This window comes from Heterostelium album (genome assembly GCF_000004825.1).
Source record: "Heterostelium album PN500 unplaced genomic scaffold PPL_scaffold10, whole genome shotgun sequence".
Classification (NCBI taxonomy): Eukaryota; Evosea; class Eumycetozoa; order Acytosteliales; family Acytosteliaceae; genus Heterostelium; species Heterostelium album.
The window spans coordinates 1587926-1607241 of record NW_008805072.1 but is presented as its reverse complement, the minus strand read 5'-3'; the positions used below and the strand labels follow the sequence as shown (position 1 = coordinate 1607241).

The window sequence follows — 19316 nt, the reverse complement described above, 5'->3', positions numbered from 1 at the left end:
ATTAATCTAATAAAGATTGGTTGGATGGTGATGACGATGATTTCGTTGGTGTTAAAGGTGGTGGTGGTTGTTGACTTTCGACTTTCTCCATGATCTGTGTGAGTGTCGATGTGAATGCTTGGGGTGGTGCATTTGAGAAAGAGAGAGACGGTGAAGAAGATGTCCAAGATGGCATTCTGCTCAATGCTGGTGATGAGGAAAGTGATGATGCTTCCGAGTTGAATCCTGACATCTTTGATCGTAGTATATTGTTTTCCATTGCCAATCTCTTGTAGTCATCTAAAAGTTTTTGTAATTGTCCAATCTTTAAATCATCCACATTATAATTAATAAACTCGTATTTCTAGAAATTGATAGGTCAATGTAAATAAGCAAGTTCTTCAATTGCAATCAAATCATTTAAATTTAACCTACTCTCTCATCGAAAGAATGATGATCATCACTGATATCGAAATCTTCGTCGAAAAATGTACTGTTTGGGGTGCTGCTGATAGAGAGGTGTCTGGTGTGTCGGTGTGGTGTGCGTGTCGGTTGTACAATAGAGGTTGGTGGTGTTGGTGTTAGTGTTGTTGGTGTCATTGTTGGCTTTGGTGTTGTTGCTATATATTGATTGGAGAGCGGTGCTTGATTCATGCTGTTTTGTTGGAGTGTCTTCAATAGGTTCATTCGTTTCAGAACGTCTGGATGCAGCTTAGTAGGTAACTCTGCCTCACAACGCTCTCTAAGTCTGTAAAACTCTGATTCCTCGATGGTCAGATCGGATGGCTGTATATTCTCGATGAATGTGAGTGCCGACACCAAATGTGTGAAATAACAACCTGTCTCTGTTGACATTCTACTTGGATTTCTAAATGTTGATATATACTGTATGTTTGAATGTAACATTGGTGGATTTGCTTTTAAAACTACAAAAATTAGAATAGGCAGGAAATCGTCTGCTCCCGAGGGCGTATTATTCATTGATGATAATAACTATAAATTATAAATATTCATCATTATGAATGTTAGTAGTCATAGAATTGGAATGTTATTGTTTTAAACAACAACAATAATAATAATAATAACAATGATGATACATTACTCTAAAGATAACTTTACAACTATTATAAATACAAATCATTTTATCACGCGGTGTCTTGTAGGTATTCATCTTTCTGAGTTCAATCATTGACTTTTCGATGAGTGCGCCATTCGATTGAACAAACTTTTGGATATCCAAGTGCAGTGGTGTAATGAATGACAGTGTAAGAATCAGCTTGTATATCTTTAAATCTTCTTCCGTTGCTATCAAACCTTGTTCCGGTACAATATTTCCATCACTTGCTTCCAATCCTCCTAATCTAGCTGGCATAAATGTACTTTACAATGATCAAGTTAATAACTTTAACTTTAACCTATAAAAAACTATATATATTATATAGAACAGAACATACCAATGAAATACTTTAGTCATTATGAACTTTTCAATTCCATCTCTGATACCTTCGATCTCAGCATCGTTTGCATTCTCCCACAATTGATTGGAAAGTATCCAATTCTCCAACTCTCTCGAATATGTAACAACAGTATGACCTTGTTCCTCAAGTTTACCTGGTCCATTCGATGCAAATTGATGTGTAAAACTAAATAATAATAATAATATGATATCGATCAATCAATCAATAAGTATAATGATATCATATGATGTTATTCAGTTGTGCCAAACATACTTATTTAGACTCTTTTTAATCTCCAATGCTTTAGGATTCTTTAGTTTTGTAAAGAAACTTGCTTTTTCACGAGCACTCTCCTCTACAGTGACGATACCATTACCACCTCCGATTCTTACATTCTCCATTCCACTGCTTGTATTCAACGGTGTAGATGTTGATGTTGTTTGTTTACCATTGCCATTCTTTTGTTGTTGTTGTTGTTGTTGTTGTTGATTATCAATAGCAACTAAAGAGTCATATGATTCGGAATTAACAAGTGATGTAGAACTACTTGATTTTGGTATACCACTATTATTATTATTCTTTGATGTTTGTTGTTGCTGCTGTTGCTGTTGCTGTTGTTGTACAGTAGGAGTTTGTGAATGTAAAGAAGGGAACCACATTGAATATATATTTTTTTTATAGTTATATAGCTATAGAATAATAATGGTATACGGAATAAAAAATAAAAGAGCAGTTGTTTGATGAAATTTGATTGCGAATGCAAATGATGTGTGCGAATTTAATTAATTGGTATTGGTTTTTTTTTTTTTTTTTTTTTTTTTTTTGAAAACAATTTAGTATATTTTTTTAATAATGATATATAAGTTTAGATGTATTTATTTAAATTACTCTTGTATATTTTAAGATAGATATAAAATATCTAAAAATAAAAAAAAATAAAAAAAATAAAAATAAAAAAGTCGAATATTCAAGAACTGATTTGGATGGAATTCGGGATCATTGATCAAGATCCCTCATTTTCAATGCTGATCTTTGTCAATAAAATGGTCATCATTTTTTATTATATTCTTTCAAAAAAAAAACAACAAATTTTAATTAAATCATTTGAATTAAATTTTTTAATTTTTTTTTTTTTTTTTTGATATCATAGATATAAATAAAGGTTGTGTTCTAACCGGAATTTATAATTTGAAAACAAACTTGTTTTATAACATTAATAACCGGTTCGATCAAGATTATTTAAAATAATGTTTATAAAAAAAAAAAAAAAAAAAAAAAAACGTTGTTGACAACATGCTCACACTCCTTATCTATGACCCATTTCAAAAGACTAATTAGTTTTTTTTTGTTTTTTTTTGATGATTTTTTTTTCCACAAATTAGGTGATTTTTCAGATCATCTTTAAAGTTTGTGCCACTTTGGTCCATTATCATAAAAAAATTCAATAAATTATAAAAATTATAAAAATTTTTTTTTTGCAATTTTTTTATCATATCGCACTGTGCCGGTCACATTTTAGATATTATATTATTAATTATAGAGTAGTTATTGCTATTATTATTATTGTTTATATATACAGTGAAATCAAACTTAACTTTGCGATCCATTTAGTTAGTAATAATTTTATTTATTTATTTTTAAAATACCCAAATCATTTTTCAAAGCCTATTAATTATTGATATTAGTAGTCGTAGTAATAATCGTTATTTAACAAAAACCAATAAAAACAATAAAAACAATAAATCAACAACCAAAAACAAACAATAACATAATAACAAAGATCAATTCACTAGTAACAACAATTGTAAAATTAAATAATAAAACAAATCAACAAGTAGGTTTATTATTATTATTTTTATATTCTTACATGTTTCTTTAGTTTAAAAAAAAATAAAAACAAAAAAAAACAAAAAAAAAGACAAAAGATTAGATAATATTATATTGTACATTTGTTTTTTTAATAATCTTTTTTTAAGTTTAATACTATAATAAAATAATAGTAAATAATAATATTGGTGTAGTATAATAATAATGGTTTTGATATCAACTTGAAATCGACTTTTAAAATAATCATTAGATTTACTAAAAAGACAACACACAACACATTATCAACAAACAACAACACTTTTACCTTTGCTTGTTTTTGCAAATCAAGTTCACTCATTCATTAATTACAAGCAATAAAATAATGCGAGCACTATCAATTTTTGTTACCACATACAAACACAACACAACACAGCACACACTACATTGACCAACCAATAAGCCATCCCACTGTCTATCACCAACAAACAAATACCACTATCTTCTTCTCTCTCTCTCCATCTCTCTTTTTCGAAAATATTTAGTTTTTTATTTTTATTTGATTCTTTGTCAAATAAAATAATTAATCAAAACAACAAAAAAACAACCAAACAAAGAACTTATTGCTTAGCTTCATTCATACTTTACTTAAGTTTGAATTTGAACATTTGTTGTTGCTGCTGCTGTTTGGTTTGTCTTTTTTTTATTTTTATTTTTGTATTTTTTTTTAATGTGTTTGCTGTTCATTGATAATGTAAAGTTCTTTCCAGCCAAATTGTCAGAGTTACTAACTTTTTTATAAATTTAAAGCAAACAAACAAAATATAGCTTTATATAGATCAGATAGATAGACAAAACAAATTATAATAAGATGGCCCCAGAACAGTAAATATTAAACATTCACACATCATCTCATCATCGTCATCACAATTAACTAATCATTTCATATCATATCATAAACAGTGATTTCTTTTTTAAGATCCTTTTAATTGGTGACAGTGGTGTAGGAAAATCTTGTCTTTTACTTAGATTTGCTGTAAGTTTATTTATTTCCTACAGGCTAAACAAAATATATTATATAGTTTACTTACCAGTGAAATAACAATCAATCTACTCATATAATAGGACGATTCATGGACTGACACTCATATCAGTACCATTGGTGTAGACTTTAAAATTAAAACCTTAAACTTAGATGGAAAGACTATTAAATTACAAATCGTAGGTTTTTTTTATTCTTTTTTTCTTCTCTGGATAGACGTGAAGATGAGAAGGGTCTTGCGAATCATAAAGAAGAGTAGAATAACTAATATTTATGATTTATTCTCTATTCAATAATTATTATAGTGGGATACTGCTGGACAAGAAAGATTCAGAACTATCACATCCAGTTACTATCGTGGTGCACAAGGTATTATTTTGGTCTATGATTGTACCGATCAAGACTCATTCAACAACGTTAAACAATGGATGGGTGAAATCGATAGATATGCATGTGAAAACGTCAACAAACTCTTGGTAGGAAATAAAACCGATCTCGTCAACGAAAAGGTTGTCGATACCAATCAGGCTAAAAGTTTTGCAGAGAGCATGGGTATTCCATTTATTGAAACAAGTGCAAAGAATGCCACCAACGTAGAGGAATGTTTTTGTTCAATGGCCAGAGATATTAAGAACAGGTAAATATTTATTGAATCATAGCAGCACTTCTCTTTTCTTTATTCTAATGTAATCCTTACTAACTGGTTGGTAACCATAAATCTATAGACTTGCTGATATTCAAGAGGCACCAAAGGGTGACGGTGTAACCATCTCAACACCAAGTAAAACTGGAACCAAAAAGAAGAAACTTTGTCTTATTTAAAATAATTTCAAAAAATATAAAATAAAAATCTTAAAAAAAACTAGATATATGTTATAATTAAATAATAGATCTCACATCATCAATCATCATTGCAATCAGTACGATTATATTAACATGTATATATAAATAATATTTCAAAAATTTTATTAGAAATTGATTAAAGTTGGTTGATTTTTTTTTTTGTTAAAAATTTAGTTTAGATTTAGATTTTCTTTAAATTATTCGTATACTTCTTTCTGTAATTGCCTACACCCACATAGTCACAGAGTGCAGCTGTATCACCGAGTCCATTGGATTTTCCAAATAGTGAGTTTTTATTCATTTCCAGTAGGTAAACACCAAGACCTCCTGCAAAGGTACCGTTATCTTTGTCCCACCATTTGAATGCACCTTGACCAACCCTATCGATGTCCAGTGAGGTACCAAACAAGTAACGATAGCCCGGAATGAAGAAAGAAGAGGTTGCTGCCAAATTGTCATGACCGGTGTTATCGGGTGGATAGAAGAAGTTGTCATCGAAAAACTCGCCACCACCAATACCATCTGGCATACCAAGGTATCCGCTCGGACGTGGGTGTGCACCGACTTTGCCTCCACAGGAACCTAAGTATTCCCATTCATACTTTCCGGTATTTGGATTCTTGCATGCCTTCACCATATCGTAGATACCGACATCCAAATTCATATCACCACCTCTGTCTCTGATAGACATGATCAAGCTGGAATCATCAGGTTCAAAGGTGATATCCGAGATAATTGGTTGTGGATCATAGTAGACTGGTGACCATCTTACCCATCGACCAGGTGTACACAAACCGTTTCCAAACATCTTGCAACCCATTGGATAGTCGAGTTGTAATGAGATGACAGTTTCATTGCCCTTGAGAATATATGCTACTGGTGGTGTTTCCAAGTCACTAGATTCCATTGAGCATACACCACCGATGTGAAGTTCACCTAGACTATTGATACCAATGGCAAATGGTCTCCAATCTGATTGGTTCTCGCATGGGTTAAAGGTTTGAGTTAAATTGTATTTGTTTGGATCGGAGATGCTCACAGTAAGAAGTTCTTTCGTTTGCAATGCGATAGTGTAGAATTGGTAATCATCAATATCCAAATCACCAAAAGATGCCTTTCCAACTTGGTCGATGGTTTCATCATAGTTTGTAATGTTGGCAGGATGTAAATCTTCACCAGCATAGTTTTCTCCAGCCTTTTTGTTGAGGTCAAAGAAAGTGGTGATAAAGGGAGTATCTACCACTTCACTCTTCATAATAATACGGTAGATGGCACCAGTACCACTAGGTCCATATGAAGTAAAGTATTTGGTGAAAGCAGAGACGAAAAGACTTTGTGATTTTCTGTGGAATCCAAGACCATAGACAGCACCGATTTGTCCATGAGTTGCCCAATGGATAACTTTGTTGCTGGTGTCATTGTACAAATTAGGTTTGGAATGGAGAGGGAACGATATGACAACTGAGTCGTTAGCATTTGGACCGTTATAACTTCCTTTGGTGAAGCAGGTAAGTGCGATTGGTGGATTATCTTGACAAGAACCTGCATAGTTTACGATACCAACATTAACATTTCCACTTGGATAGATAGAGGTGTAGTAGGAAACTGATACTTTATTGGCTGGTGGAGCGGGAGGTGGCTTAGTCTTTACCCAATCTAGAGTCAAATTGACATCGACCGTGTATTTAGAAGAGTAAGAAAGATTGGTAAATGAGAAGTATCCATTTTCATCTGTAAACCGGGAGGAGACAAGTGTGGTATTATCAGATGACAATAAGAGCAAAACTTGAATGTTGGGTTTAGGTATATCTATTGCCTGTAGACCAGGAGTGGTATCCATTATACCATTGGCGTTGTAGTCGATGAAAACAGTACCACTAATCATACCGTCAGTTTCAAAAATGAAACCAGCATTGATATCTCTTAGAATTCCAGATTTTCCTTTTGTAATGTAGGTCTTTTCCAATTCGTCAAGTTGTAAATTTCCCAAAGCTGCAGTTGTTACTCTAAGTGGAATGGTAATACCTTGTTGATTGACTTTATTCGTAAGTGGTTGTGATTGATTTGTTGATTGGATTGTTGAGAAACTAACAAAATCTGGATTGGAGTATTCAAATTTAACTGTATAGATATTTCTATAAATATTTTGAAAGAAATAGTATCCTTTTTTGTTGGTATATACAGGCTGCATCAAGTAACCATCCTTGTCATAGGTTTGCACTCCATTTGATAACAAAGTAACTTTTACTCCTTCAAGTGGAATGTTTTCAGCAGAGAACTGACTGTTGTGCATTCTGTCCACAAATGCAAAACCACTGAGTGCAAATTCTTCACCATATGGGGATTGTGTTCCTTTGTTTTCAGCACATTGAATGAAAGAATAATAAACATATTGAGATCTAACATCATAAGATTTATAGCATAGTTTCATCTGGTCAAAAGGATTATCTGGTTGGAACAATTCGTAATTAATGTTTTCCATGGGCTCCTCAAAGCATCCAAGTTGAATCTGATTCTTATCGTGTCTAATTTCCGGGGTTACAGCAGGAGGAAGTCTATTGGAGATAGAACCATTCAAAATAATAGTCCAATTGCTCATCACATTTGCTTCACCAAGGTTTGAAGTGGAAATTGATACTCTATCGTAACCATCTACCGATGCAACCATCAAACAAAGATCTTTGACTGATTTTGTGAAATTGAATTTAATACAACTTTCCTTTTCACATGGACAATTAAAATGGGCTAACATCTTGATATATTGGGAGTTTTGGTAGAGGTTTTGAAAAAGTGGATTATCAGTACCTGACTGGGGAAGTAAGGTACCAAGAAGAATAGGTGGATTATTCTTCATATCATCTCCATAGAGGGTAAACATTACATCTGTAAAATTATCAAATAAAGAGGTGGTGATAGGCGAGAGAGGTGGCTGGAAGATATTGAATGTTTTCGATCTAAAATATTCAATTGACATTCCTGAGGAGACATAAAAAACAGAGAATAATAACAAGATAAAAAAAATCTTGTTTTCCATTTTCTTGATTTTTAATGTATTTAAAAAAAAAGATAAAATAAAACTGAATACCTTTTAATTATTGCTTTGATTTTTTTCTATTTAATTATTATTAAAATATTATTATATTTAGTTTTATTTTATCTGGAATAAATTAATTATTACTAGTTATAATTTTTTTTAGAGGGAGGAATATTTTGATTATTTATAAATATATACTAATTAAAACCATTAGATATATTACTGTAACATTTATATTAACATTTTTTTTTCTTTTTGCAATGAGTGATCAAATTCGTTATGTGGTAAATCATTATTTGGGTTTGTGTATTAAAATCAAATATGAAAAATCATATTGAGAATGAAGCGCCTGCTGATTGGTGGTGTGAACATTTGCGTGATAACAATTTTAATGAAGAAAAGTGTATGTTTTTTTTTGTGAATAAAATACAATTAGCTTGCGTGATTTAAGTGTGTAAAAGTGTTAACTTTTGATTATCTTTACTTTTTCATCTACCAATATCAACTATGTTGTGTGATAACTGACCATCCGATTATTTATTAGTTTAAAGATAGTCACTTCACTGTAGAGATGTTAGTTGAATAATATTTCTATTAAAGAATGATCAGATGATGATGATAATGGAAAGTTGCATATACAGATGGATGAAAAAAAATATTTGTGTGATTATTGTTTATTTGTTTATTTGTTATGCCATGTTGGGGTTCTCTTTTCGACAAAAGCGCTCATACCTTCTTTTTGATCGTGCTGTGTTGTATTGGTAGTAATAGATGGATAAAATAAAATTAATATATATAATCTATTTTTTATAAAATGGACAGGACTTTTTAATTATATCCTGCTAATTATTGTTTTTAAATACTTACAGTTCCGAATGTAGCATGGAAAATTCTACGTTCAAAATGAATACCTTCCTTTAATGTTAATTCATATGATGAGTTAACAGCTTCCTTTGCCATAGATACTATAGTATTAAAAAAAATAATAATAGAATAGAAGAGAGTTGTGTGTTAATTATTTTCTGTTTGTTTTTCGATCGATTCTAAATTGGTGGTGAGTTGTGTGGATTTTCTTTTCATACCAGTGAGTTGTGAGTATGAGGCAATCTTTTCAGCTGTTTTCATTGCTTCAGCCAAAAGTTCTTCAGCTGGAACGACTCTGCTTACGAGACCAGCCTTTTCAGCTTCGACAGCGTTCATGTTGTTTCCAGTGAGAACCAATTCCATAGCTTTAGATTTACCGATTGCACGAATCAAACGTTGAGTTCCACCACAACCTGGGATGGTTCCCAATTTAATCTCTGGTTGACCAAAGACAGCTTTATCACCGGCGATGATGATATCACACATCATGGCCAACTCGCAACCACCACCCAGAGCGTAACCGTTGACAGCAGCAATGATTGGCTTACGGATGTAGGTGAGATCGTGCCATTGAGCCAACATATCGGTGTTGTAGGCTTCAGCGAGTGTCTTCTTTTCCATCTCTTTGATGTCGGCACCGGCAGCGAATGCCTTCTCACTACCGGTAATAATGATTGAACCTACTTCTTTGTCCTCTTGGAATTGCTTGACGGCAGAGTTGATCTCATTGATCAAACCGTCTGACAATGCATTCAAAGCCTTTGGACGGTTGAGTGTGACAACACCAACCTTTCCTTTCTTTTCAACCAAAATATTTTGGAATCCAGTTGCTTAATTAATTATAATTTGATATTAAAAAAAAACATAATCAATAAATCAGGTTCCACTACTAAGATTGACTGTCAATCAGATGACAACTTACTGCTGGTAGTACAAAATGAATTCTTGAATATATTGGTTCTAACTAAAGAGTTGATTGATGAGCTTTGTCTGAACAATGATTTATACATATTTTGAGATTTTCGCTTTCTAAATAAATAAATAGTGTAAATAAAAACAGTAATTTGATCAAAAGGCAATGAAGTAACAACAAACTATTATGTTTTTTAAAGAAAATCAAAATTGAAAAAAAAAAAAATTGAAAAAAATAAATTATAAAATTTCAACCCTTTGGGTGTGTTAATGAAAAGTATGGTGATTTGATTGTTCCCGAGAGATGAACGTGATATGATGAGCAATCAACCAATCAATCATTTAAAATAATAAATTAATTTTAAAGAAAATCAAATAAATTTGAGACGCTTTTGTTTTTTTTTTTTAGATGTTTTTGCTTTTTTTTTTTTTATGGTTGGTAAATTTTTATTGGACCTCTGTTGGTGTAGTTGTTGTAAGAAGAATATACATTGGAGTTTTGAAGATCTTTGGCTGGTGAAGTTGGTGGCGAAACAGTTGGTGATTGTGAAAGGTGGGGATGATATACAGATGGAGAGGAGGGTGAAAAGACGGGTGCAAGGGAGGATAATGATGGAGAGGAGATTCTAGTTACATTCTGGCGTGGAGGTGTCTGATTGACGACTTGGTTCAAGATGGAATTATTGATGCCATTGGAACCGAAATATATGTTACTATTACTACTATTTATATTGTTACTGGTGTAGGAGCTGCTGTTGTTGCTGCCGTTGCTGTATTGCATTGAGGAGCTGCTGATGTTGCTGCTGCTACTGCTACTGTTACTGTTGAATGGGTATAATGTCTTTTCATAATGTTTGCCATGTCTATATGTTACATTGCCAGGATCGATCCACATTGTTGTATTTTGTTTAAAGAAAGATCTAAATTCACCGTGAATATCGGAGCGCTTGGCGGCATCAATTAAGAGGCGGTCAGTGGTCTCCTCGCATACGACGGCACGGTATCCTTGGCCACGTTCTGGATTGTCCGGATACCAATGTCCTTTGGTGCGATCGCGGAGACCTATGATCAGCTCTTTGCGGAAGCGTCTGATGTTGTCTTTCGGTATATGATTGTTGAGCTTTGCGAGCGAGTCTGCCCACCAACAGGCGGCTACAACCAGCTCTGGCAGATCCGAGCTGTAGGCACTGAGATACTGCTCGATGTCGGAGAGGGGTGGCGAAGTCGATGGGTTGGGTGTTCCTGTCGATGAGTTTAAGCTGGTTGCTGCACTGCCACCGCCTGATGGCGATGGAATTGAGAGTGGCTTACTGATGGGTGTCGATGACGATGAAGACGAACCAGTGGTAGCTTGATTCGACGAGCCGATGTCAAGAGTGCTGCCATTGCCCGCCACCATGCCACCGCCGTCAGCGTTACCATCTACTACCGTACTTTCACCGCCAACACCACCACTTTCATTACTCTCTGAAAAAGGTGTCATTCAAAAATACTAAATAAAAACAAATTATCTCTTTTTTTTTCTTTTTTTTTTATTTATTTATCAATAAGATATTTTTACTATTTGATGATTTTATATTATATTATTTGATATATATTCAATTACTAGTAATTATTAATATTCAATTTAATATACAAAAAAAATGATTATTATTATTATTAATGATAAATAAATAAATAAATAAATAAACTAATTATTTATAAATAAATGAATGAAAAAATAAACAATATATATATATATAAAAATAAATATGAAAGTGATTATTATTTATTTCTTTGTTAATAGAAAATAAAAAAAAAAAGAACAAAATTTGAAAGATTAGAGTGAGTGTATACAAACTCAAAAAAACCAAAACAATTAATTTTTTTTTTTTTTAATTTAAATTAGTGAGATCGTTGAAAAAAAATTTTTTTTTTTTTATTTTAAATGTGGTTGAGAAGTTATAACAGTGATTTTATTGTGTTGTAATTCCAGGAGCTGAAAAAAAAAATAAAATAAAAATATTTATTACAATTAATTTTTTCAATTTTTTTTTTAAAATTTTCATATTTTTTTTTTTTTTTTTTTTGGGTTGTTTGTGTTATTGAATGAATAAGTGTGAATGAGTGTAATGATGTGTGAAAAAATAGTAAAAGTAGATTAGTAAGATAAATGAAGTGAGTTAGTTTGTTAAAGTAAAATTAAACAATATCTATATCATATTGACCATGGTATATGCTTAACACACAACCTACCACATTTTATTAATTGTATGTGTGTGATATTTGTTTGTGTGTGTGTGTCTATTTGTGTTGTTTGATTTTGGCTGTTATTTAGTTTAGGTTAGAAAAAAAAAATACAATGCGTTAATTATCTATTCAATTCTCACACCCAAATTCCAAATGTAATTACAAAACAAATCAATCCAATTAGTCAAGTTATAAACATAAAATAATCAATGTGCTGTATGTTATTGAATGTTTGATTTGGTGCTGTCGATCAGAAATTCAGTACAAATAATAGTTGGTGTGTTGGCTGCAGTGCAATTGCATAATTATTATCCGGATGATTAGTGTGGGTAGATACATTACTTTTGTTTGATAGGATTGTTGAACGCTAGCTACGGCATCGACTAAAAATCCACAAACTGTGAGAGTAATATTATTAATAATAATAATAACAAAAACAATTGTTTGTTTTTATTATTATTTTAATGTGTTATTTTTTATAAAATAATAAATAACTGACTGAGTGTTTTATCTGATTGATTGACATTATAAATAACATTGGATCAAGATTATTATTGTATCAGTATTTGTATACATTACACTTGCTTTGTTAAATGTCCATACTACGAGAATATATATTACTTTACGAAAGTAGTAATAATCACTGATTTTACATATACTATACTATAATAAAAGTTATTTATACACCATTGTTTTGTAGTTTGTATTGATTTATTTTATTTTAATTTACTTTTTTTTGCTACTATTACTACTGCTACTACTTCTTTTGTTTTATTTTTACCAATTTGGTTTATGTTTGTTAATGGTATCTCTAAATAGTTGCATTGTGTCTTTGGGGTTTTGACCGGGTTTGAATAGAGATGAACCGGCAACGATGATGTTTGCACCGGCTTTGGCAGCGGCGTCGATTGTGTTTGGGTCGAGTCCACCGTCGACTTGGATCGGTAGATGTGGGTACTTCTTTCTGAGAGTCTCTACTTTGGGCATCATGTGGGTCATGAACGACTGACCACCGAAACCAGGCTCGACTGTCATGATCAACACGAAATCGATCGACTCTACAAAGTCAAAGATCGATTCGATCGGAGTGTTTGGCTTCACACTGATACCGCACATCATTCCACTCGACTTGATCTTGTGAATCACTTCCTTGGTGATCGAACGGCCGTCTCCACGCTCGGTTGCCTCAATGTGGAAAGTGATACCGTCGGCACCGGCATTCTTAAAGTCATCGATCATCGACTCTGGATTGGTGACCATCAAGTGGCAATCCAAATGTCCTTTAGTATGCTTTCTCAAGCTCTTAATAACGGGTGCACCAATTGTTAAATTTGGTACGAAATGACTATAATTAAACACAACAACACAAGCAACACACAAACAACAAGATTAATATTTCGTTTTCTTAAAAATCTACACATGATTCCATCCATTCTCTACTCTTTCTTACTTACTTATCCTAAAAGTAAAAGTTTAATCGTTAATAGCAATAGAGGATGATGTTGTTTTGTTATCTTAACATACCATAACATCCATATGTAACCATTCAGCACCTTGCTCAAGCATATAGTTTGCATCACGAGCAAGGAATGCAAAATCACCGGATAACAAAGATGGACATATAATTGGTTGAAGTTCTTTATTTGTCATTGTTCTTTTCTTCTCTAATAATAGTAATAATAATAAATATAAATAATTTAAATGATAAAATAAATATGTATATAGGTGTACTACAAACTAACTGTAATATTTAAACGAATAAACTAAAAAAAAATTTAACCAATTGGAATTCGAGTGTGGTTGTTAAACAGAATTTTCATTGATTTGTTTTAATTCCCGAATGTGCACATTTAAATACCTATGTAAAAATATTAAATTTAATACGTAATTACGTTTTTTTTTAAATTTCATTTTCATTTTTTTTAAAAAAATAATCTTTTCATTCTCTTTTTTTTTTTTTACTTTGATTTATTAATTTTAGTTCAAACAAATAACTTCTTTGATTCCAGTTTTGGTTAATCTTCTTTAGATCATCCATTCATCTTTCTTTTTTTTTTTTTTTTGAAAAAACCAAATGAATAAAAAAAAAAAGGTTGAAGTTATTTTAAACAATTGAATCTTAGATTTTTGAAATTTTTTAAAAGGTTTTATTTTTATTTTTTTTGCAATTTTGGTACTATTATTTCCAAAACAAAGTTTGAAAATTTTAAGAATAGTGTGTTTTTTCACTCAATTGAATTTTTTCTTTCTCAAACAACCAAAACCACCAATTCCATATCTTTTTTTCAAAATTTGTAATTGTTTATTTATTTTTATTGTTTTGTGTATTTTTTTTTCATTTTTTTTTTCATTCTATCAAATCAAAGGTTGACTGTTTTTTAATGATAATTACTTGTTGTTATTGAATAAAATAAATCTATATATTTATAAATCTTTTACCTTTTTTTTTGTTTTGTTTTTCTTTCGTTTATTGTTATTTATTTTTATTTATATTAATATATTTTAATCATTTTTATTTTATTTTATTTTTGTATTAGATTTTATTTAAGTTCGTTTTCTTTTTATCACTTAAGTAATACTATTTTTTCTTTTATTTCTATTTCTCTTGTACATCACTTATCTAACCAATTACATTAACTATTATAATTATAACTTTTAAAAACTTATTCAAGTTAGCAACTGCTACGCTAATTAATATCGATGATACAATTTAAAAGTGTGTACATACAATAACATATCAATAACAATACCAATACAATACAATATAATATAATAAATATATATATATATATATATATATATATATATATATATATATACAAGTACAATAATATAACATCAGTAAGGATAAAAAGAATCGAAAGTAATTTTCTAAGAAACGACAAACAACAATTAAATAACATATTTCAAAAAAACAAACATAAAGTAGATATTCTCATAAAACATACACAATAGATATTTAGTTTAGTTGTTGTTTGTTTCTGTTTTTTTTTATTATTATTATCTATTTCAATAGTTTATTTAATTTTTATAAACATTTATATCACAAGATGCCAAATACAGAGAGTTCGATATATGATGATTACGATATAACAGATATTATAGGAGAGTATGTAAAGTTTACTTTTTTATTTATTTATTTATTTTATTATTCAATAATTAACTTTTTTATTTAAAGAGGTACATTTTCCTCTGTTACTTTAGCGACACATAGAAAATCAGGTAAAAGATATGCTGTTAAGGTATGTTGAAATGATTAGAGTCATCAGCAGCAACAACAACAACAACACCAAACTAATTGATCATTCATTTGACTTGTAAAGATTATAGATAAAGAATGTATAAATAATTCTCAGCGAAGAGAAATGGTAGATTGGGAAATAGCGATTCTCTCGAAATGTAGACATCCAAATATTGTTGAATTTTACGAGCATTTTGAATCGGATCAAGACATTTGTTTAGTACTTGAGTGGTAAGTGATATGATATATACACACACACATGAGTGAATGAAAATGAATATCGACATGTATACTATATATGTGGTATTTCATTGGATTTGTTTTTAATCATTTGGGAAACAAAAAAGATTATTAACAAAATTTTTATAAACACACAAACACAAACACACACACACTCTAATCATCATATCACATTCATTCATACAAATTTTTATATAGGATTCCAAATGGAGATTTATTTGATAGAATAGTAAAGAAAGGAGTTTTCACAGAGGAGGAATCAAGGCTGACAATGAAATCATTGTTTTCCGCTGTTGATTATCTCCATGAAAGATCTCTGGTGCACCGAGATCTTAAACCTGAAAATATTTTATTTAACTCGGAGGAGGGCGATGTCAAGTTGGCGGATTTTGGACTGTCGAAATACTACGAAGAGTCGGTCGGTATGGAGTCGGCCTGTGGCACACCGGCGTACAGCGCGCCAGAGATCAACAACAACAAGGTCTATCGAAAGGGCGTCGACATGTGGAGTTGCGGATGCATTCTCTATTTTATTTTGTTTGGCAAGCCGCCATTCTATCACAACGATGAATCAGAGATCTACAAGCTGGTGTCCACCGGCAAGTGGTCGTTCCCATCGAACCAGCACGAATACTCTGACGATGTGAAGGATATGATCAGAGGACTGCTGGAACACGACCCAGCCAAGCGTCTCACTGCCAAAAAGGCATTGTCACATCGTTGGATCACACAGGTACAGCAAGATCCATCGCCTTTGCTCTCATCAGTACCATCGCCACTACTTGTGCAATCGCGCGAAATCAACAACACCTCAAGCTTGGCCACAACACCCGACTTGCAACGATCACTTACACTCTCTGGTAGCGGCAGTAGTAGTGGCATCGGCAACAGCAACTACCTCACCAGCAGCAATAGCGGCATCGAAAACGCTCCACCACCCTCACCCAACAAACTGAGAGGATCAAACAGTTCGTCAACACCAATACCCATCAAGAAACATGGACTACTCCGATCTTCACTAAACTCCTCTATAGAAGCACACCGATTTAATGCACTGACACCACCAAGAGGCACAACGAAAAACTGTTTATTTGGTATTTTTGAAGAAAGCCAGCACCAACAACAACAACAACAATTTTCATCAGATGATGAAGAATAATCTTTCTTTATCAGCTATCAGCTTTATATAATATATCTATATATTCGTATTTCGCAAATAAACTAAACAGAAACACTCAGCCGACAAAACAGATGATAAAAAAAAAAGATTTTAAAAGAGAATTACGAAAGGATTCTTTAATGTAAATCTAAAATCATTGATAGTTGGCACTTTTTTTTTCCTTACAAATAATAACCAAACAATCTTTATTGTTTTAATCTAGTTGATCATCTTCAATTTTTAAAAATCCACCAAAAGTCAAACTTTCAGTTTGAAGTAATAAATGATTATTTGATATTCTTTGAATAACAACATCGTGATTGTATGATTCTATTTTCCAGCGATTGAGATTCTCTGGTAAAGACTTGGCAATCGATCTGACACTGTGAACCATTTCTTTGTAGTCGGTAAAATCATAACCAAAAATGAGTTGAGTTAAAGAAGATGGTATTGTACCCTTGATAATTCTATGATTATAGCCACCTAGATTCAACAACTCAAGATTGGACGGCAAAGAGTGTGGTACTAATGGCTGATTGAATGAGGTTCCAAACACTAATTGTTTCAAACTATTCGGGAGAGACAATGGTAAAATAGGTTGGTTGAAACATTGACCCAAATCGAGTGTCTGCAATGTCGATGGTAGTACTCCATTTGTTAAACGTTCATTGAAACCTTGATAAAATTCAATGGTTTTTACAGAGTTTGGAAAAATATTTGGGTGGAGAACGGTTTTCGCTTGGAAACAATGAAATATGACGGTTTCGGTGTTAGATGGAATGACATCACGTTCAATTGGTTGGTTAAAGAAGCGGCCAAATATCAACTCTTTGATATTCATTGGTAGACTACCTGGCCCTATAGGATCGTTAAATAATGGTGAGAACTGTAAAATTTCTAGGGTATTGGGATTTTCAAATGCCTCGATATCAAAGTGAGCGGAGCTTACGAATTTCCTGACTGATGATGGAATGGCGCCGGCCTCGAATTTCATAGATAGTCCTGCGATCAATACTTTAAGGTTGTTTGGAAGAATGGATCTATTTATAGTGATATTAAAGGTTGTATCGTATTCAAATTTCTGAAGGGACTGTGGAAGTAGGCCAGGTACCAACACCATCGGTGACATCAGCCTCAAGGTAGTCAGATACTTTGGCAGCATTCCAATTGTTAATCCATGACCGTAGTAAACACCCAATCGAAGAGATCGCAATGATTCTGGTAAACTGTTTACTCCAATGACGGTATTCTCTTTGATATACAGTTTCTTTAGATTCGATGGTAACATTCCTTCGGTTAGGGTAGCAGTGAATCTTTTACTGATCTCAGCATTTTCGATGGAGTTCAAAGATTTCAATGTGGAATGGAGGTTATCCTTAATCTTTAGAGTATTATATACCTTTGATAATGTTTCTATTTCCTTCATATCATTATTATTTTTATTATTTATATATACAGTTACTCTATTTCTACCATCTACATATAACAATAGTATTAGACAAATGTTTACTATGGTTTTCTTTGTATTAAATACATACTTTTTGATAAAATAAACTTTTCATCCTCTGATGTTTTGGATAAGTATATTGAAAACATATTAGCAGCATCATTTGTTTTTATTTCAGCTACATGTTTCTCATATAGTATAGAAATTGTATCTCTTAGTAGACAATGTTGTTTAAAGGAATGAGATGAATAAAACTTTAAAGTTAATAATCTACTTTTATGATAATAAAAGTATTTACAAGTGAACAATAAAGATATTTGATCTACATTCGACTTTATTAACTTGAATATATCAAGGATAGTAACAAAGTTTAATGATAATAATGATTTATCATTCATTCTTATAAATATTATTATTATCAAAAAAAAGAGTAGAAAAGAAATCTAGATTTCAATTTTATTTGAAAACGAAAACTATTCTTAGTTTTTTTTGGTTATCTATTATTTTAATTTATTATAATTATTTTTTATAATAACAAACAATGACTCCATTAAATATAGGTTGGTAATAATGGAAAGAGGTATTCTTAGTTTGCTTCTCTTGATGTATTTATTAGCGATACTCTCTGTTACGGCAGCCTCTGGTAGTTTCTCAATCTCTGTTAGTTTGGGCGTCAAATAGAGTAGTTCGAACAGTCGTTCAATGCAATGGCTGACTGCACTGATAGTCAGTGGAATCAATACATCCCTATGATTCTGATATAGATAAAGTGAGTAGATTACTGTGACCTCTAAGAGAACGGTACCACATTTGGTGATTATATTATTCTTTTCGATGCCACCTGCCTTTGGTTGAATGAGCGATGGTTTCTTATTCCACTTACTATCGACCATCAGAACTTCATACAATCTACCACCAAACAAAGTCAAAGACATTGCCAAACCGAAAGACAACGGTAAATATGAACAAACTAATTTCATGATATTGATATTTTTCTCTATTCTTCTATCTCACACCATAAAAAAAAAAAGTTGGTTATTATTAACAAATATAAACACCAATAAAA

The 19316-nt window shown here is 31.7% G+C and overlaps 7 protein-coding genes across 7 annotated transcripts; 2 read left to right on the top strand and 5 right to left on the bottom strand.

Moving 5' to 3' along the window:
- Position 1: 1 nt before the first annotated feature.
- Positions 2 to 2095, bottom strand: PPL_12633 (vacuolar sorting protein 9 domain-containing protein; the record flags this gene model as incomplete). The annotated part of the gene is made up of 5 exons (XM_020583359.1): positions 2 to 343; positions 538 to 972; positions 1082 to 1358; positions 1434 to 1622; positions 1710 to 2095. 5 exons carry the CDS (start codon positions 2093 to 2095, stop codon positions 2 to 4), a joined length of 1629 nt encoding a protein of 542 aa, XP_020429546.1.
- Positions 2096 to 4110: 2015 nt separating this feature from the next.
- On the top strand, positions 4111 to 5103 carry rab1D (Rab GTPase family protein; the record flags this gene model as incomplete). Its single annotated transcript, XM_020583358.1, has 5 exons — positions 4111 to 4124; positions 4203 to 4275; positions 4365 to 4460; positions 4587 to 4918; positions 5007 to 5103. The coding sequence occupies 5 exons, from the start codon at positions 4111 to 4113 to the stop codon at positions 5101 to 5103; spliced, it is 612 nt and encodes a 203-aa protein (XP_020429545.1).
- Positions 5104 to 5305: 202 nt separating this feature from the next.
- PPL_12631 (colossin D) lies at positions 5306 to 8158 on the bottom strand (the record flags this gene model as incomplete). The annotated part of the gene is made up of 1 exon (XM_020583357.1): positions 5306 to 8158. The coding sequence occupies one exon, from the start codon at positions 8156 to 8158 to the stop codon at positions 5306 to 5308; it is 2853 nt and encodes a 950-aa protein (XP_020429544.1).
- Positions 8159 to 8840: 682 nt separating this feature from the next.
- On the bottom strand, positions 8841 to 11417 carry echs1 (enoyl-CoA hydratase; the record flags this gene model as incomplete). The annotated part of the gene is made up of 5 exons (XM_020583356.1): positions 8841 to 8906; positions 9026 to 9123; positions 9241 to 9852; positions 9945 to 10047; positions 10425 to 11417. The coding sequence occupies 5 exons, from the start codon at positions 11415 to 11417 to the stop codon at positions 8841 to 8843; spliced, it is 1872 nt and encodes a 623-aa protein (XP_020429543.1).
- A 472-nt stretch (positions 11418 to 11889) lies between these two features.
- On the bottom strand, positions 11890 to 13813 carry rpe (ribulose phosphate 3-epimerase; the record flags this gene model as incomplete). Its single annotated transcript, XM_020583355.1, has 4 exons — positions 11890 to 11912; positions 12700 to 12821; positions 12945 to 13508; positions 13707 to 13813. 4 exons carry the CDS (start codon positions 13811 to 13813, stop codon positions 11890 to 11892), a joined length of 816 nt encoding a protein of 271 aa, XP_020429542.1.
- Positions 13814 to 15213: 1400 nt separating this feature from the next.
- Positions 15214 to 16803, top strand: PPL_12628 (serine/threonine-protein kinase; the record flags this gene model as incomplete). Its single annotated transcript, XM_020583354.1, has 4 exons — positions 15214 to 15272; positions 15342 to 15405; positions 15487 to 15635; positions 15843 to 16803. 4 exons carry the CDS (start codon positions 15214 to 15216, stop codon positions 16801 to 16803), a joined length of 1233 nt encoding a protein of 410 aa, XP_020429541.1.
- A 214-nt stretch (positions 16804 to 17017) lies between these two features.
- Positions 17018 to 19185, bottom strand: comE (ankyrin repeat-containing protein; the record flags this gene model as incomplete). Its single annotated transcript, XM_020583353.1, has 3 exons — positions 17018 to 18279; positions 18342 to 18523; positions 18791 to 19185. The coding sequence occupies 3 exons, from the start codon at positions 19183 to 19185 to the stop codon at positions 17018 to 17020; spliced, it is 1839 nt and encodes a 612-aa protein (XP_020429540.1).
- Positions 19186 to 19316: the final 131 nt, after the last annotated feature.